Source organism: Berghia stephanieae, chromosome 2 (genome assembly GCF_034508935.2).
Source record: "Berghia stephanieae isolate SIO BIC M18660-M18661 chromosome 2, UCSD_Bste_1.3, whole genome shotgun sequence".
Taxonomy (NCBI): domain Eukaryota; kingdom Metazoa; phylum Mollusca; class Gastropoda; order Nudibranchia; family Aeolidiidae; genus Berghia; species Berghia stephanieae.
The window spans coordinates 13,515,426-13,534,607 of NC_088361.1; the positions used below are offsets into that span (position 1 = coordinate 13,515,426).

The 19,182-nt window shown below is 32.6% G+C and overlaps 1 protein-coding gene across 2 annotated transcripts in view; it reads right to left on the minus strand.

Annotated features, from left to right (window-relative positions):
• Positions 1-3,245: 3,245 nt before the first annotated feature.
• The window catches only part of LOC144964364 (uncharacterized), a 38,663-nt gene continuing 22,726 nt past the window's right edge, over positions 3,246-19,182 (minus strand). The window contains exons 15-23 of one of the 2 annotated variants that reach the window (XM_078898526.1): positions 18,963-19,053; positions 18,322-18,426; positions 17,717-17,807; positions 16,495-16,615; positions 15,236-15,325; positions 14,896-14,998; positions 13,682-13,797; positions 11,247-11,299; positions 3,386-3,519 (exon numbers count right to left, since the gene is read on the minus strand). In XM_078898526.1, coding sequence (XP_078754652.1) covers positions 11,269-11,299; positions 13,682-13,797; positions 14,896-14,998; positions 15,236-15,325; positions 16,495-16,615; positions 17,717-17,807; positions 18,322-18,426; positions 18,963-19,053 — 748 coding nt within the window. In that variant the 3' untranslated portion in view covers positions 3,386-3,519; positions 11,247-11,268. Of the gene's footprint in view, positions 3,520-11,246; positions 11,300-13,681; positions 13,798-14,895; positions 14,999-15,235; positions 15,326-16,494; positions 16,616-17,716; positions 17,808-18,321; positions 18,427-18,962; positions 19,054-19,182 lie in introns of both variants that reach the window. The other variant, XM_078898525.1, reaches the window with a different exon arrangement.

Sequence of the window (19,182 nt, forward strand, 5' to 3'; positions counted from 1 at the left end):
AAGCCCGTGACACCTTAGTCACTTCAACATCGGGGAAAATGAAATGAGGGTCGGATTATAGATCCATCTAGAGCTTGCTCAACTGCTCTTACAAATGCCCAAAATAAAAACAAAACTAGCTCGAACCAGATAGTCTGTAGTCCACGTGTCTAGACTAATGATACAACCAGAAAAGTCCTACTCACACAAAAGAATAGGATCGTCGTTCATAAATGCCCGGCATATTATCAGTTAACATACAATTCAATAAAGAGATTATTTACAAGGAAAAAATAAATAATTTCTCACATCCTACAGTCTCCGTTATGGCAAAGGATCCCGTACAAGGTCCATGAAAAATCAAAAATTGTCAAACACTATGAGAAGATACGGTCGGAGTTGCCCATTCAAGAGGCAAAAATTTACTGAAATTTTATACGAACACACTGGCCGACCTCTATCTGAGCATTGAACTCCAGCAAAAAGACACAATTATGTACTGACTTTTTATCCCATTCAGAAGGAGATTGGAAATTATACTGAAGTGTTTTCACATACTGAATTCCGTAAATATACTAAAAATTGACAACATTGGATACCGTTATAGGTAGGGGTAGAAAGTCATAAGGGACGGTTGCGAGCCTGCCCTTAATGCCTAAACCAGCCATATCTATGTCACAATGTCCAACAACAATTCTATCTTACAAAGAGCAATGAAACTTAAATTTAAAAAAAAAATAATAAATTAAAAAAAAAAGTCTGCACATCTCAAGATATTTATTTTTTACCTCACTAACTTGTGTAAAAATGTGTAAGGCGGTTTATTTTTCATCAACTCACTTCCATTATCCAATCATTCCAACTCAATACAATCTTTCTACACAACGCCACGATAATCAAACAAAGAGATTAGAAATCGCGGCTTTCCACTTCCCTTGCATGATATAAATACACGTCCACCTCCACACGGAAAGTATACAATATGTCATTCATATAGATACATATATATATATATATATATATATATATATAGACACACATACTTAAAAGTTTGTTTGCTTTTGGGTTTTGTTTTTTTTATGGCGCTTGCAACAGTTATATGAGACACCAGTGGAAGAAAAAAAAAGTTAAATGCTAGGGTAATCAATAGACTGCAGATCAAGAATTTATCCGCATTTATCAGCACTCAAGACAAAGCAAGGCAGGGTGCTTCAGTCAATCCCTGACAAATGATTTTTGCCAAATTTTTTAAAAAAGCCCAAAAAACCCCGAAAATGAACAGAAGCATCACATCTTCTTGAAAACGAACCTTTTAAATAAACAAACAAAACCATTTCTCTTAACTCTTGTCTTTCCCTTACAAGTGTATGGGACCTTTGGTTGCATCAACTTCAATAATATTATTTCTGTCTCGTGAAGAAGGACATTCAATGGAAATTTGGCAACCCTGTTAAGATAACTCTCCCTGATGTAGATCTTTAGAGCAACTAATTTGTGTGACTAGACTGTAAGTAGGAGTTGCCTTTCAAGACCACCAATTAAAGGCCCAGAAAGAAGCAATCACAACAATTTCTATCCTCTGGATAGGACGCTATCTAACTGCCAAACCTAAAATTTGAACAAATTAACCAATCAGCATGGATAGACATGAGATCTAAACCAGAAAAATATTCTAACATTACACAGAATCCAACCAAATCCATGTGCAAAATGGCTCTTTCTTGTTCAAGTCTGAGACCACTCAAAAAGTCCCCCTCGCAGACCCAGAATTAATTCCCTTGCAAATGGGATAAGACTTACAATATAACTCTTGACCAACAATATGATAATGATTTAAAAGTGGAGAGGACAAATATCATTTCCCACAGGCACAAGCAGCTGATGAGCGTTATAAATTTGTCAAGAATCCCTAAAAAGGAAAGGACAAACCAAATACAGAGAAACATAGTGGTCTCTCAGAGCCATGAGGCCCAAGGTGTTTGAGTTTATCTCCATTTATGTAGCATAAAACATTACCCATTGGATGGTACGCTAGTCTATTGCAAGTACTTTCTGAGGGGTCTAAGACATTCATCTACCCAGTTACTGCTGGGTGGACAGGGAGAGGGAGTTGTTTTTATTTTTAACGTTTTACAGCGCTTGCAACACATTAAAAGGTCGTATCAGTGCCAGTAAAAAGGGGAAAAAATGGGATAGTAATAGTTCTAGAATTACAATTAAACCACCTAAGAAAAGGTAAGACAAAGGGGAATTGGTTCAAACAGGAAACAGATGTAGATTCCAAGAGCACACTATCTCCGTGTATTTAGTTTGAGATCACCTAAAAGTCTCATCCAGACAACAGCACAAGATCCCACTAAGAGGAATACACTCAAATGTTTACAAATCATGTTAAAAATTAAAAATAACAATACAAAACAGAGAGATGATTTACAAGGAAAAAAATATCATCCCTCAAAACTATAACTATACATTTGACTGTTTCCCTCCCAGCCAAGGACTCTGGCCAGGGTCAGGACAAAACTAAGTAATCTCATTCCAAGACAAAGACAGAAAGCAATTTGGAAAACGGATATAGGGGGATAGAAGACACTGAGTGCCTCAGGAACCCGAACCAGGGATGGGGGAGTGGGGGTGTCAGAAAAAATCTTGACTGAATCCAGGACTCATATTGGTCACTTTGTGATGCAAGTGCTCCTCCAACTTGGAACCCCAAAAGAAACATTATAAATTGAAACTGTCTCCCTCTAGTAGAATGATCCTATCCAGGACCCAAGTGAAACCAAATTTAATCTCATTCCAGACCACAGAAACAAAATCATATAGAAAGTTGTAAACAGATATAGGTTTATATGGGAAGAGAAGAGAAGAGAGAACATCTCTGCTACCAATAGGAAGGGGGAGGCTTGACGGGTTCCGAGTCAACGATTGCCATGGAAAAAAAAGGTGATCATAGATCATTTTTAGAATAATTAAAGAAGAGAACTGATCACATACATATCACCTGGAACACTATCGTAAGTTACTTTAAGCAAAGTTTTAATGGCCCCTCCTCCCAAAAGCATGAAAACTTTTTTTTTTTAAAATGAAAGAAAAAAAGAAGTCAATATTCCTTTCATTGTTTGAATAAAATTTTAAAAAACAAAACAAAACTAGACAAATCATATTTGGTGTACCCAATTCGTTAACTTTAAATAATAATAATAATAGTAGTAGTAGTTATAATAATAATAATAATAATAATAATAATAATAATAATAATAATAATAATAATAATAATAATAATAATAATAACAACAATAATAATAATAAAGAGTATTTGAAAATAGAAAATTAAAAGCAATATATGAAATTTAACCACAAACAAGACTATTGAAATTATTACTTAAAAATCATTTTTGCCATGGTTTCTTATCTACACCCCGACTATTCGGCAAATGCTGCCACTTGCAATCTCCTCCAAACGTACAACCTGTGGTCCTCCAAAAATAACATTCATCTCCATTCACAGGCCCCGATTGCTTTGGTGTATTCCGTACTCTGAAAAAGAGCACAAAAAATAGAGCATAACTAACATGTTGTAAACACTAAACATTACATTTTCAATAAAAAAAATAAAGCAAAAACAACAACACGAAAATCCCCCCCCCCCCCCAAAAAAAAAAAAACAACAAAAAACCACAAACAAAAGCCAGAAATTCATTCACACCTGGGTTGAATGGGGTAACGTGTGTTAAGTGCCTGATGCAAACACACAATGAGAGGCCGAACGATGTGACCATGATTAATATTACCCAAAATTTGTTATAAGATTTTGCCAATTCATCAATGTGCTTCAAAAACGCCACCTTTGAACAAGTTTCTGGTAATACATGACAGTAAACAATGGATGGGCATAGAAACGAACGCAATGTCTATGAAAAGATGGTCACAAATATGTGTATGTGTGTGTGTGTATGTGTATGGGGGGAGGGTGGGGGGGCATACATACACAACACAGACCTGCCTCCTATTACGAAAAATTTGTAGTTTTACGAATTTTTAGCTTTAATTACAGAGCTGAATAAACTAGTCCTTTAGAGCCATTCGGCCCACATAGCCGAAGTTTATCCCAGTTTCAATTGCTTGCTATCCTTTGGATAGGATGCTAGTCTATCGCAAAGTACTTTCTGACAAATCTAACAAACTCAGCTACCCATTCATTGCTGGGTGTACAGGGGGGTCAGAAAAAAAAATCTGGACTGCACCCGGGGATCGGTCTCAGTCCCTTAGTGTGTGAAGCGAGTGCTCTACCAACTGAACTATCGGGACCCCCTGAGCTGAAGGTATTAAATGAAATAAAACTTGTTGACAAAGAAGTTGTGGCGCCAAAGCATATAAATGGAGGAATTTGAAGCGTTATCAACCTACTCAGGACAGGTTGATATGTAGCAATGTTAGTTATGGTCTCCACTATTTTACATGCTCTGAAAACTATGAAAGTTTACCATATCAAATAGGCAAGTCTGCATACATAAACACACATACATACATACATACATACACACATAAAAACATACATACATAAATACATACAACAATAATAATACATACACATAAACTACATAATAATACAAACAAAAAATACAGTTCCATATTTTCATGTTTGCATAACTTTTCAACATTTCAAATCCTTATTTATGCTGCTTTTGTTTTCTGAAAGGAAATTTTCAACCCAGAAGGCACTCGGAATGTAAACGATCTCATCTGACAAAAAGACATCAAAATGACAGCCATTTTTTTGTACCTGATTTTTTGTTTATTTTTCTTTGATTGATTGGGTTGGGTTTTTTCCCTCCCGGGAAGTCCACAACCATTTGGAATAAAAATGAACGAACATTACTTTGACCAACGCAACAGAAATAAATGACGAAGTTAGTCTTTCTGTTTTTGGGGGGTTTTAGAAAAAAAACAAACCAACATTCATTCTTTCTCAAAAGGAGAAGTATTTTCTGGCTTCAGAATAGAAAGAGCTTGGAGACCTCTGAAGTGAACAATAATTTGAACGATGATGATGATGATGATGACGATGTTGGTAGTGATATTAATAATATAAATAATATATAATATAATAATAAAATATAATAATAATAATAATAAAATAATAAAAACACAATAATAATAATAATAATAATAATAATAATTAATAAATAATAATAATAAATAATAAATATATATAATTATATAACAATATTAATAATAATATAATTGTTAGTTTGTTTTTAAGGGTTTTAGGCGCTTGCAACACATTAAGATCATATGAGCGCCAGTAAAGAGGAAGAAAATGGGATAGTCAAAAGTTCTAGAATTACAATTAAACATCCAAGAATAAGGCAGACAAAGGGGAATTGGTTCAAATCGGGAACAGATGTAGATTCCAAGAGCACACTATCAGTGTACTTAGTTTGAGATCACCTAAAAGTCTCATCCAGACACAAGCACAGGTCTCCACTAAGAGGAATACACTCAAATGTTTACAAATCATATATAATACATAAACAAAACATAATACAGTGCATAACAGAGAGATGATTTACAAGGGAAAATAAATATCATCTCCCAAAACCAACTATACATTTGACTGTTTCCCTCCCAGCTAGGGTATCCGGCCAGGGCCAGGACAAAACCAAGTAATCTCATTCCAAGACAAAGACAGAAAGCATGTTGGAAAACAGACATAGGGGGATAGAAGAGTATGTACCTCCCTGCCCACTATGGGAGGTCAGGAACCCCACCCAGTAATAATAATAATAATAATAATAATAATACTAATAATAATAATAATAATATTAATAATAGTTGAAGTGGGAGTAGTGTTGTAGTAGTAACAGCAGCAGTAGTAGTAGTAGTAGTAGTAATATTATTAATAATGAATACAACTCAATAAAAATATTATTATTATTACTATTATTATTATTATTATTATTATTATGATTATTATTATTATTATTATTATCATTAATATAATTATTATTATTATTATTATTATTATTATTATTGAAACTGGGATATTATGTTCTTTTTTTTTTTTTTTTTCTCCATACATTAGAGGTACAAGTAAGAAATTCCTTAAAAGGCAAAAGCATTCTGAGCATCCTATCCTTTTAAAAAATAAAAAAATTAAAAAAAAAATATTGTTAAGTGCGAAATAATTAAGAATCTTGATAAAAATTTTAAAAAGTTGTTTTAGCTTAAAAAGTTGGAACATACATCAAATCTTTATTTGAAATCTGTTAGCCTCTTATTCTAATGTTCATGACAGTTTTGTTACAAGTAAAAATCGAACATATAAAACCTAATGGTATTGCTTTAATCAGTCCTTTTTACCCTTCTTTTTTTTTCTCTCTCTCTTGTCGATGTCACAATTAACAATTTATAGAAAAAATGTTTTTTCTATATTTCTGAACAGAGAAAAATAAAATGATTTCAGAAATAATCTTTCCATACCAAAACATTTTCAATGTTTTTACCGAAATGTCATGCCTTCCTAACATTAAAATTGATTTATTAAAACTAAAATCTAAGAGCACACTAAACAGAATTTTGTTCTACAAAGTAACAATAAATTCTTTTAAACTATACAAAGATTTTTCTTCAAATTTTGTGATGTTCATAAAAATTATGTGTAAGAAAAATGTTCACTGTATCGTAATGATTGTGACGATTTTCCTGTAGTTGGTAAGGAGAGGGTTAAAAGAAATTTCTTTTTAAACAATAAAGAAATTGAAACACAAAGTTACAACACTGACCATATTAAAAGGGCAAGGTTGAGTCGTGACTTTGTCTATTTCATGTCTAATCTAAAACAAGGTTTGCATTTCTGTGCCATCATCTAACCAAGTTTGCTTTCATGAAATAAATGTGTGCAACAAATTTGCACATTTCTAGCTAAAGCATATAACAGCCTTCACAATGCTTCATTTGGAACTTTACTTTTTAAAAATCGATCTTTGTTGGTTGTTTGGAACAAAAAAAAAACAAACTCTACCTACTTTTTTTTTTTTTTTTGTAAAAAGAAAAAGCTAGTAAATCAAAAATCATTTCTATAAAAAATGTCCCCCAAAAATATGAGTTAAATCTTTATGGAAACAACAACAATGATACTGATAATAATAATAATAATAATAATAATAATAATAATAATAATAATAATAATAATAATAATAATAATAAATAACAACAATAATAATAATAGAAATAGTAATAACAACAACAATAATAATAATAATAATAATAATAATAATAATAATAATAATAATAATAATAATAATAATAATAACAACAATAATAATAATAGAAATAGTAATAACAACAACAATAATAATAATAATAATAATAATAATAATAATAATAATAATAATAATAATAATAATAATAATAATAATAATAATAATAATAATAATATGACGACGATGATGATTGTGGTGGTGGTGATAATAAAAATAACTTTTATATATTGGTATAGAAAAGCAAAATACCAAAAACAGAACTTTACGTTGTGTCAACAAATATTGATTTAACATAAAAAACCGTGCATTTATTAGCCAAAAAAACTTTAAAACCCATAAATAAGGCCTTACATATCCAATTTCCTTTAAATTAAAAAAAAAAAAAATTAAAAAATCATAAACAAAAATGGACACCATCTGTTTCAATAATTGTAATTTGCTACAGTCCATCCATATTTTTGTCTCAAAATTCCAAACACGACGAACTATCAAATGTCGACTTATAGAAATCCTATGACAATAAAACATCAATTCTTTACATGCATGCCAATACAATTTTCACACTCAAATTCAGAAGTAATATAGTATGACACACAGAGAGGGAGAGAGAGAGATGTAAACAATGTCGGATCATTAAATCAAGAATCCCCAATCGGAAAAATGTGCAAACCATTGGGGAAAAATTTTCTTTTTTTAAAAACTTGAGTTCGTTGCCTTATCAATACAATTGTGTCAAAACCAGCTTGATTAAGAGCTTAGAACAACAAGGCTCATAGAATTGAATTAAGTGTCATATCGCATTATTTACTTCCTATTTTGTCATATCATATCAATTATTTCCTATTTTTTTCATATCACATCATTTATTTCCTATTTTTGTCATTACATATAATTCATACCTATTTTGTCATATCTTATCATTTATTTCCTATTTTGTCATATCATATTATCTATTTCCGATTTGTCATATCGTATCATTTATTTCCTATTTTGTCATATCGTTTCAATTATTTCTATATTGTCATATTGTATCATTTATTTCCTATTTTGTCATATCATATCATTTATTTCCTATTTTGTCATTTATCATATCATATCATTTATTTCCTATTTTGTCACATTGTATTATTTATTTCTATTTTGGCATATCGTATAATTAATTTCCTATTTGTTGATGCTTATTGGATGCTTTGTGTTCAGGTAAAATACTCACAACATTCACCAGTTATATATAAAATACAAACACACAAAACTATGTGTAACCTTGCAAGTTTGTAGTCTGATTGATAGAATTTACTGAGAACTCAATATTAAAATGGCCGTCTAAAAAAACAAAACAATAACAAAGTGCTGAATGACGTCAATATCGTTCCTTCTATAGGGTTGTTCTTAAGACATTTGATGCGTGTTGGTTTAAGCCTCTAAGCTTTACCTTATTTTTGATTTTATAAATGTTTCATATAAAATGTCTCACATTTAACACAATGCATGCACTTAAGGATCAAGCTAGAGCTGTGAGGTTAGTGGCTGCTGTATCCGATAATGCAAAGAGAGACCTGCCAACCCTTCATATTCCAAAAGTGGAATCAGAATGCCAGAAAATAGGAATTTGAGACAACAAAAATGGCAATTTCTTAACAATGGATAATTCTGTATCGAAATGACCACCAACTTTGCCACGAAACACATAAAGACAATATTACGGCACAGCTGGCAAAACTACATATTACATGTATTAGGTAATGGAAGGGGGAAACGAATGCAATTCATTTTCCTACTTAAATCCCTTTTTTTTTAAAATTCACCTTTAACCCCCCCCTCCATTTTTTTTCTTACCATCATCATCATTCTTATTTTTGAAAATTGGAATTTTAGAGACAATAATTGTAGAAAAGGAAGAGTGAAAATAGGAATGATTCCGCCAAAAGCGGAAGGGTTGGCAGGTATGCAAAGATAGAAAAATCTGAATTGCTTTCATTAACCAAACATTATATGTGCACTGCTACAGATCAGACTAAGACTCTTTTGGGGCATTGAAATAAATCTCTATATATATATATATATTAAAAATTTTTTTTAACCGAAACACTAAAATACATATAACTGGGTGGGGGGGGGGGAGAGGGGAGAGAGAATGAGAGAGAGAGAGAGAGAGAGAGAGAGAGAGAGAGAGAGAGAGAGAGAGAGAGAGAGAGAGAGAGAGGGGGGGGGGGGGGGGGGGGGCAAAGGGAGATGAAGGGGTTGGGGAGAAGGGAAAAGAGCAAGAGTCAGAGAACAGAAAATGAAAAGGTCACCATGCACCAAAGCTATATTTGTATTGAATACAACGAGGAAATAACAACAGCATGCTGACCACTCACCTGGTCAAAACATTAAAGCACTATCTTAATGAACAATCCACCCAGCATAACAAACGACCAATACAAACATGTGACAAAAATAATTTTACCAGCAAAAGAAAGAAAAACATTACACAATATTCGTGCTCGAGTTGTCACAGAAATAATCAAAGGTAAAGCATTTATTTTGCTTGAGGAAACTTCTTTTTAAAAAATAAATTAAAAAATAAATATAGATGAATATAAAAATAACACTCAGGAGAGACACATGATACTCTTGCAAAAACGCTGACCCAAAAAGTTTTTCTTTTAAATTTCTAGTGATATAGTTTGTTTTTTCTCTCTCTGATGTGGTTTTATCCTCTTGTAGTCTACACGTCTTGATGACTATGAGTTCACAACACTGTTTTACTATAAAAAAACACATTTTTCTTTTCATCCTTTAAGTTTAGTTTACCCAATTTGTGATCTATACCAGCCAAGACGAAGGTGTTGGAAACACATGACTTATCTAATGACTGCAAGCTTTTGAAAGGCACGATATTAGCACTGAGAAAAAAATAGAACTGACACATGTGAAAACGATGAAAAAAATGTTCATTCTAAATACAGGGCAAAAAAAAAAAAAAAAAAAGAAAGTTTGTTTCTAAAAAAAAAAGAGTAAAAGGTATACACTACAATAGGAAATGAGAGGGTAGACCACCTAATATTCGCATTCAAAATGGCCAGGTAAACCTTGCATATAACAAAAAAGATCTTGTAAGGTTTTACTTTGACAATATTTCAACCAATCCTATCTGATTCTTATATTAGACATATCATACTCTGCATTAGACTATCTTAATCCTATTCCAAGGGGAAACAAGCAAATGTTATGCTATAGACATCAGGATACGTTCTGCCCCTGTAAGCCTTTTATGCTTCTGAAGAACTAACATACTTTGCTATTACTGGACTACTATTGTTTGGTTTGCAAGAATGGACAACATCATAACAAACATTTATTATAGACTATTGCTCTCAAATAACGGAATGATTAATTTAACAGGTCATAATTTCCTAAAACAGCACGATTTCAGAGGTGGATGTAAGCTTAAAATTGACAGTTTAGGCCTCTTTGAAAAATGCATTTATCTGATGAGATCAATGTAAAATTATATTTTAAAAGATTTAGTAAAGCTGGGATTTAACAAGCTCAATCACCAAGTAGCCAGTTATTCCAACAATTCGCATTATATGTCAATGAATTGAGCATGTGTTTATGAAATTGGACATGTTCAAATATTTAGTAAACTTCAAATATTTAGTACAGCGACACTCAATATGTTTAATAACATTTATTTAAAGGAATGAGTTAAACTGACCATCCCCCAATTTTTAATGTCAAAGATGTAAACTTCAAATTGAACACTTTTGAGAGATTTAGTAAAAACTCAAAGCCAAGTTACAGGTTTATTTAGATTCAACGAGTTTAATTATTAATTTATATGAGATCTGCCCATGAAATAGAATGGTGTTGTCGACATAAGCAAGAATCAGCATCTATTCAAAATGAAATTAAGAAGAAAAAAAAAACAAAAAAACAATTAAGCTGGAGTGTACATATTCCAATCACAACATCAAAGTTCCAAATTAAATAGTAGAAAGTTAGAGTTGTTACCTGACCGCAGAGCGGCCTGCATTTAAGAGTTTACTTTCCTGTTGTAGCTGCGCCTTTAACAAAAATAAAACAGAGGTAGTTAAATATTTACTCATAACTAAATATTACTCATGATACTATTTTCAATAGATTTAATTGTATTTTTTTTTCAATTATTTCCACCTTGAGAGAAAATTAAATTTAAAAAAAAATTGTTTATACTAAATAATCCCTGAGAAGAGATTTAACCGCAAACATGCCTATATCAAGGGTTGTCAACATCCTCTCTGGAGAAAATGAATTTCTTTTCCTAAAGAAATTGCTCTTCCTATGCCTAACATTTCACAGAATTCAAGAAACTAAATATTTTTGATATGATATCATCAGTAATGGCAAGCTATGAACAAGCTGTAATTATGTTGGATCTCGAATTTTAAAGGCATACTCTTCTACATTGGATGGATTGTACTAGAAATTTTGATTTCTATGAAAAGATAGCAAGTAGACATATTCTATTAATTATTATAAGATATCCCAAAAATCTCTCTGGTTCTCTCATTGATATTGATATACAAAAAAGAAGCAAATGTTTGTCCGATTCGTTTACCGTAAATCTTGTGTTTGAAAAATCAGGTCAGAGAGAGGCAAAATGACTAAATAGAATTTATATTCTCTTTGGAATGAGAAGATTTATATTTATATAAAATTATTAAAAATTCACGACCCATATCCCTCGTGTCATGTCATTTAACGAGTTAGGATCCATTCCCCTCATATCCAGTCATTCAATGTGTTAGAATACATATCTGTTGAGTCATGTTAGGATACAGTGTTCCCTAATGTCAGGTCATTTCATGTGTTAGAATACATTTCCTCGGATCCATTCCCCTCATATCCAGTCATTCAATGTGTTAGAATACATTTCCCTTGAGTCATGTTAGGATACAGTGTTCCCTAATGTCAGGTCATTTCATGTGTTAGAATACATTTCCTCGGATCCATTCCCCTCATATCCAGTCATTCAATGTGTTAGAATACATTTCCCTTAAATAAAGTCATTGATCGTTTTAGGATACAGTGTCCCCCGTGTGAGGTCATGTAATGAGTTAGGATCCATTCCCCTCATATTCAGTCATTCAATGTGTTAGAATACATTTCCCTTTAATAAAGTCATTGATCGTTTTAGGATACAGTGTCCCCCGTGTGAGGTCATGTAATGAGTTAGGATCCATTCCCCTCATATTCAGTCATTCAATGTGTTAGAATACATTTCCCTTTAATAAAGTCATTGATCGTTTTAGGATACAGTGTCCCTCGTGTGAGGTCATAAAATGAGTTAGGATCCATTCCCCTCATATCCAGTCATTCAACATGTTAGAATACATTTCCCTTGAGTCATGTTAGATAGGATACAGTGTTCCCTAATATCAGGTCATTTCATGTGTTAGAATACATCTCCTCTATCGAATAAGAATGGAAATGGAAACAAAGTACCGTGCAATGGGGTGACTAAGAAGGCCAGCCCCAAAATGCCCCCCCCCCCCCCCCCCTCTCTCAGATTGAAAAGTATTAAACAAATATGGTAAAATGTACATTGATTTGATAGATTTCACCATTCTTCGCACTAAAGATCACATTTTTTTACATCTTTATAAGATAAAGCTTCCCATGAAATAACCTGCCAGATGACATTTTTTTTTCTAAAGTGTTGGGAAGGATGAAATCTATCAAATGATCTACATTTTACCATATATTTGTTCAATAATTTTCAATCTGGGCGGAGGGGGGTAAATTTGGGGGTGGCCTTAGGCACCCCATTCCAAGGTAGTCCATTGAATTTCTACTCCTACACTTAAAGAAATGTCACAAATTATTTTCAATAGTGGTAAGAAAAAAAGAAAAGAAAAAAAGAGAAAAAAAGACAGGGTTTGACAATGGATAGAGCGTGTTAATCTTGTTACCATTCTGTGTAAACCAGATATAATCAGGAAATCGGGAAGCAGCAAACCTTTCCACATATAAATATACATCATTGCTCCAAAACGCCACAACCTCACATTGCTTTCATTTTACTCTATCTCATCTCCAAACATATTTTGACCGTTATTATTATATTGCGCAGGAAGATTTTAAAACAGGACTTTTCATAATCAAAAATGAGTATGTGGGGGTAGGGGATGGGGTTGGAGTAGTGGAATAGATATAAACCTGTCAAGCATTAGAACTGTTTAGAGAAAAGTTGAAAATGAAGGATAATCTTGAAAACTTTTCTTTAAAAAATCCCAAAAGAGAATCATTGTAACGAATCATTACATTTCACCACAAAATCAAGAGCAATGCAAGCTTTAAGCATCCTGAAGCCTTTCTCATCCAGATTCACATGCAGGCTGGAGTAAGAAATCAATCGAGGTCATTTCTCATAATTGTTTCTAGAATGAATGAATAGCAAGTCTCACCCTTGTTTGGCAGCACCGTTATTCTGGGTTTTTCTAATCGTCACATTGCCTGTGCCGCTGGTAAGAGGATTGTCAGGGAACTTGATGAGTAATTTCTGACCATCTATTTCAGTCCCCTGGAAAAGCATCAGTTTTTAAAAGAAAAATAAATAACATTTTTTAACAGTTTGGATGGCCACAAAATTATTTTTAATTATTAAACGGAGCTGATGGTGACAGAAAGTGAAAAAGGAGAATAAATTTTGAACGATTGCATTTAAGGACCGTTTTTATTGCACTAATCCCCCAGTTATTGAGCAACTGAGATGATAAAATATCATTGATACTCCAGCTAACTTTTGGAGAGTGGGAAATGTACCTATTTGTTCCAATGCACATCAAGTCTCTCACTGCCAGTACATTTAATTGGTGGAAAAGTATTTTTATTAAAGGACAAAATTCCTCCTCTGACTCTAAAATCGCAGATCCCAGGAAAACCATTATCACTTATTAAAATATTCCATAATTGTTACAGTGAATGACATAATCAGTCGGATGGTGTAAAGGTTTGAATTGAGATATTGCCAAGTTTAGTTGGAAGGTCAATATTTATCAAAACGAGTTCTTGTCATAAATGATTAAATCAACCCTTTTTGTACATCTTCGGGAAATATCAAAGCTTAATTTCACTTCTAAATATTTTTGTCAGCTAGTCAAGTTGAAAAAGTATGAAATTTGAGAAAAGTTGCTGGATACCTTTCCTATACATCTGACCATAACTTCATGAAAAATCACCCAGTTCACTTCAAATAAAGATAAAAATGTTCTGGGGAGCATATTCTATTAGATAATGCAAAAAAAAAATGCAAATCCTAAATTTTCACCTTCTGACTGATTATGTCATGCACTGACACAATTTTAAAACCATTCTGAAGAAAAAGGAAATAAAATTGTACTATTATATTTCATTGGGGTTCTTTTTGTTTTATTTAAAATTTCAAATTCATATCAATTCAACAGCTGTTTTGGCATCTCAACCAAGGACTCTTTTTTTCCACTTGGAAAAATAAAGTACAATTATTTGTGTTGTTTGTTTTGGGAACACTTTTGACATTCTATAGTAATGTAGTTCCTGGTCTCCAACATAACGAGAGGAAAATATTAAATATCCCACACAATAAAGAACTTGCAACAAAAAACCCAAAAATTATCCTTAAATCCAAGGTTAAACTCACTTGTAATTGATGCATTGCACGTCCTGCAGATTCTTTTGTTTTAAAATTAATAAACGCACAGTATTTGTCTGGTAAAGGTCTGACACTTGTAACCTGACCAAATCTGGATGATAAAAATATTTGTAAACAAAAATGCCATTAAAAAACAACACCATAACAATTATATATATTTAACAAATACAATCAAAAAATATTTTACCTCTGTTTTAACAATAGGTAAGTAGATTTTGAAAATTGACAAGTTTCATCTGTCTCTTTCCAAAAAAGTTTTTTAAATTGTTTATTTATTTTACAAACAGATTCAGGCATTTAGGCATAGAATAAAATTTTTCCAACTTACTTTGAAAATAATTGATTTAATCTTTTTTCAGTAACACTTGGTAAAACATTCCCCACCCAAAGTGCTGTCAACCCTTCTGGATTGGTTGGGCTGAAAAAAGAAAAGCATAAGTCTTGAATAAGTAGAAACCTTGGGGTGATGATGAGACCTAGGGAGTTTTAAGCACTGTTTCTTTCCAAACTTTAATCAAACACTCTAATTAGAAATCTAGAGCAATTATTTTATTTTTTTGCAGACAACTAAAAATATCCCAGAATTACCATTGTTACCACAGTATACAGCATACACAGTATTGATCAATGGTTTTGTTTAATCATCTTAACAACGCCACAACCACATTATCTCATTCGTCTGTAGTGTTTCATTCATCTTGTTTTGTTGATAAAGGGGAAACATGAATTGACCATTTTATCTGTTTTCGTATATTAAATTGAAGCTTACATTCAATTTCACATTGTTAGTCATGTCAGATAAGACAGGGCCCTGTTATCTAGACATTTAAAATATGATAAAATAAATAAATGAGCAGTGTCTTGCTAAGTATTACTTAAATGGATTTTACCTCAATAGTTAATTTATCTGGTCATTGACAACCCTTGATGTCATTTAAAGATAAGGTATTTTACAGACGTTCAATTTCAAATATTGTATCCTACCACAATGATATAACAATAAAAATATCAAAAAGCTGTGAATTTACATTTCAGAATCATTTTGAGCTTTTATATAGTGCAATATCCACTAAATGTGCTCAAAGCGCTTTACAAGGGGTCCCTGGCTAAGACCAACATTTAACATTTAGGACGGGACATGATGCCTGTTAGGCGATGTTACAATTTTTTTTCGGACAGAGACAACGATGTTAACGGCCAGGTACTCATTTTACACCTGAGTACAGTGAGAGAATGTGAGTAAAGAGCCTTTCCCAAGGATTCAACTATGCGAGGCTCAAACCCAGGACCTTCCAATCTGAAAGCAAGTGTCATACCACAAGACCACATGTCCGCACAATCATAAAAGGTTTCGAAATAGCATCACATAAATTACTTTTCAAAGGATAAATTTGATAAATTAACACTCAAAAGGTATAAATATTTATGAAGGCCCATTGATGCTTTGACTGATACATTTCAGTTATAGCCACTCTGAACCTAACTACTATCTCTCATGAATTTCTTCTCTCCAACAAATCCCATCGCCCCAAAAAAAAGAAAAAAGAAGTTGATAAGAACATCACGCGAAAGATGAATGAAACTCACTCCATCTTAACATCAGTGGGGTGGGAGGTTGGTGGAGGGATGGGGGCCGGTCTATGGACACTGAAGCCTTCATCTTCATCCTCGTCATCTGTAATGTACAAATCACTCACCGTGTTGTCTCCTGGAAAAAAACAAAACAAGTAAAAACAATTTTTTAATGAATAGAAAGTAAAATCATATCATCACAACTAAATAACCTCAACACCTCTCTTTTACCATCAAATTTGTCCTCGTTAAAAAAATATGATTCAATTATCTGCCTTTGCTATTATTATATTTTACCTCAAAATGTGTCGGTAAATTCAAAATAAATTTTAAAAAATCAAAATTCATATTTAGCTGTCATAAAATCTTTAGAGGCTTATCTCAGTCAATCAAGATTTATGATAAATACCGTTTTATATTCATTCTTCTCTTTTGAAAACTTACTGAGTACAGAAAAAGAGTAAACTTTAATAAATGTTCTTTGTAGTTTTTCTTGAGTGAATATACATCAATGCAGATGGTAGAGCACTCCCTTCACATGCAAAGAGACTAACATTGATCCCCGATGAAGCCAAGATTCGTTCTGACCCCAGCGTCCACCCAGCAGTGTTTTGGGTAGCTGGGTCATATTAGATCTGATGGAAAGCACTTTGCAGTAGACAACTGTCCTATCCAAAAGATAACGAGTAATTGCTATTGTCCGCTTCACACTATGGAAACCAAGATAAATTCCAGCTCCATGAGCCTAATGGCTCTGAAAGACTACTAATTCTATGAAATGGTAATACCTACATAGGTATTAGAAGACTGGTATGCAAATGGACAAATCTAGAGATAATATGAATAAAACTTGAGCTTTTATATAGTGCAATATCCACTAAATGTGCTCAAAACGCTTTATAAAGGGTCACAGACCACAGCAACACCTAACGTGTAGAATGAGACACGACGCCTGTTACAAATACAATTTTTTCCATACAACAACAACACTGTTAACGGCCAAGTACTCATTTTACACCTGAGTATGATGAGAGAATGTGAATAAAGAGCCTTTTCCAAGGACTCAACTGTGCACCAAGCGAGGCTCGAACTCAGGACCTTCAGAGTGTCATACCACAAGACCCTATAGCCGCACAAGCATAAGATCATAAAATTCAAACAGAAAATACCAGGGAAAAATGGGAAAAAATAAATAAATAGAATATTGGGGTTTGGGATGAAGGAAGGTCAAACATACCGACAGATGCTAAAAGGGAATCTAGAGCTGCTTGGACAGACCCATGAGATTTTATGGCTTCTTCTGAAAGGTGTCTAGAAAAACCCATATCCTGAAATGAAGAGAAAGTGATAAAAAACGGGTTGAAAAAAATCCCTAACAAAACCAACAAATTTGTGTCTGCATGACATAATCAGTCGGAAGGTGAAAATTTTGGATTTGCATTTTTTTGAAAGAATATGATCCCCATTGCATTTTAATCTTTATTTGAAGTAAATCAGGTGATTTTTCATGAAGTTATGGTCAGATGTATAGGAAAGGTATCCAGCAACTTTTCGCAAATTTCATACTTTTTCAAATTGAGTAGCTGTAAAAATATTTAGAAGTGAAATTAAGCTTTGATATTTCTCGATGATGTACAAAAAGGGTTGATTTAATCATTTCTGACAAGAAGTCATTTTTGATAAAACTTGACCTTCTAACTAAACTTGGCAATATTTCAGTTAAAACCTTTTCACCATCTGACTGATTATATCATTTACTGTACTTTTAAAAAGACAACGACATTAAATCAGGAAATACAATTGCAATAAATATAAGTTTGAAAAAAAAAAAAGCATAATTACCATTAATTGATGCGTCCGTACACGTAATAATTCAGCAACAGCATCATCACAATTTTTATCTAATTTTAGGACTTGCATAAAAGCTTTTTCGGATTCAGCAAATCTCTGAAAAGTATAAATGAATAAAACATCATATCACATAATTTTTCAAAAAGAAAAGAAAGTTACTAAATATTTAAGTGACCTCTGTAAATTCATAGTACACTCAATGTGATGACAAAGAATGCCATAGTAGTGACAAAGAAAAACACTCATAGACCAACTGAAGGGCTTCACCAGCCTAACAATCCAAGAGCTGTTTGAAAAGGCAAGAGACAGGGAGGAATGGAGAGAGATAATTCATGCAGTATCCGAAGCCTGGACCAGGCATGGAACCTAGAAGAAGAAGAAGTGACAGCACATTCAAAATTACATCATTTTAATCTTTTAAAAGATTGTCTTTAGTCAAAAACCAAAACCCGAAGTATTTCATTGAGAGAAAATCCAATGCGAGTTTCAGTATAAAATCCTGGTATCTCTATCATTGGATCAAAATCACCTATTGTCAAACAAGTAAATTAGTTTTCGATATATCCAAAAAAAACCCCCAAAAAATCTTTTAAAGTAACAAACAAATAAACAAACAAAAAATCTCTACTTACTTTTAAACCAGCGAGAGCTCTCCCTTTTCTATAATAACCTTTTGGCCAATCTTTGTCTAAATTTATTGCCTTTTCTGCATCTCGAAGAGCTCTGTCAGAAGATTTTAAAGAGTTAATAATAAGTAATAAATAAATAATAAATGGCATTTGCTGAACAAAACATCTCAAAGCACTTATCGTGTGTTACTTAATTGTTTTAAAACCTATCCTGTTTCACTGA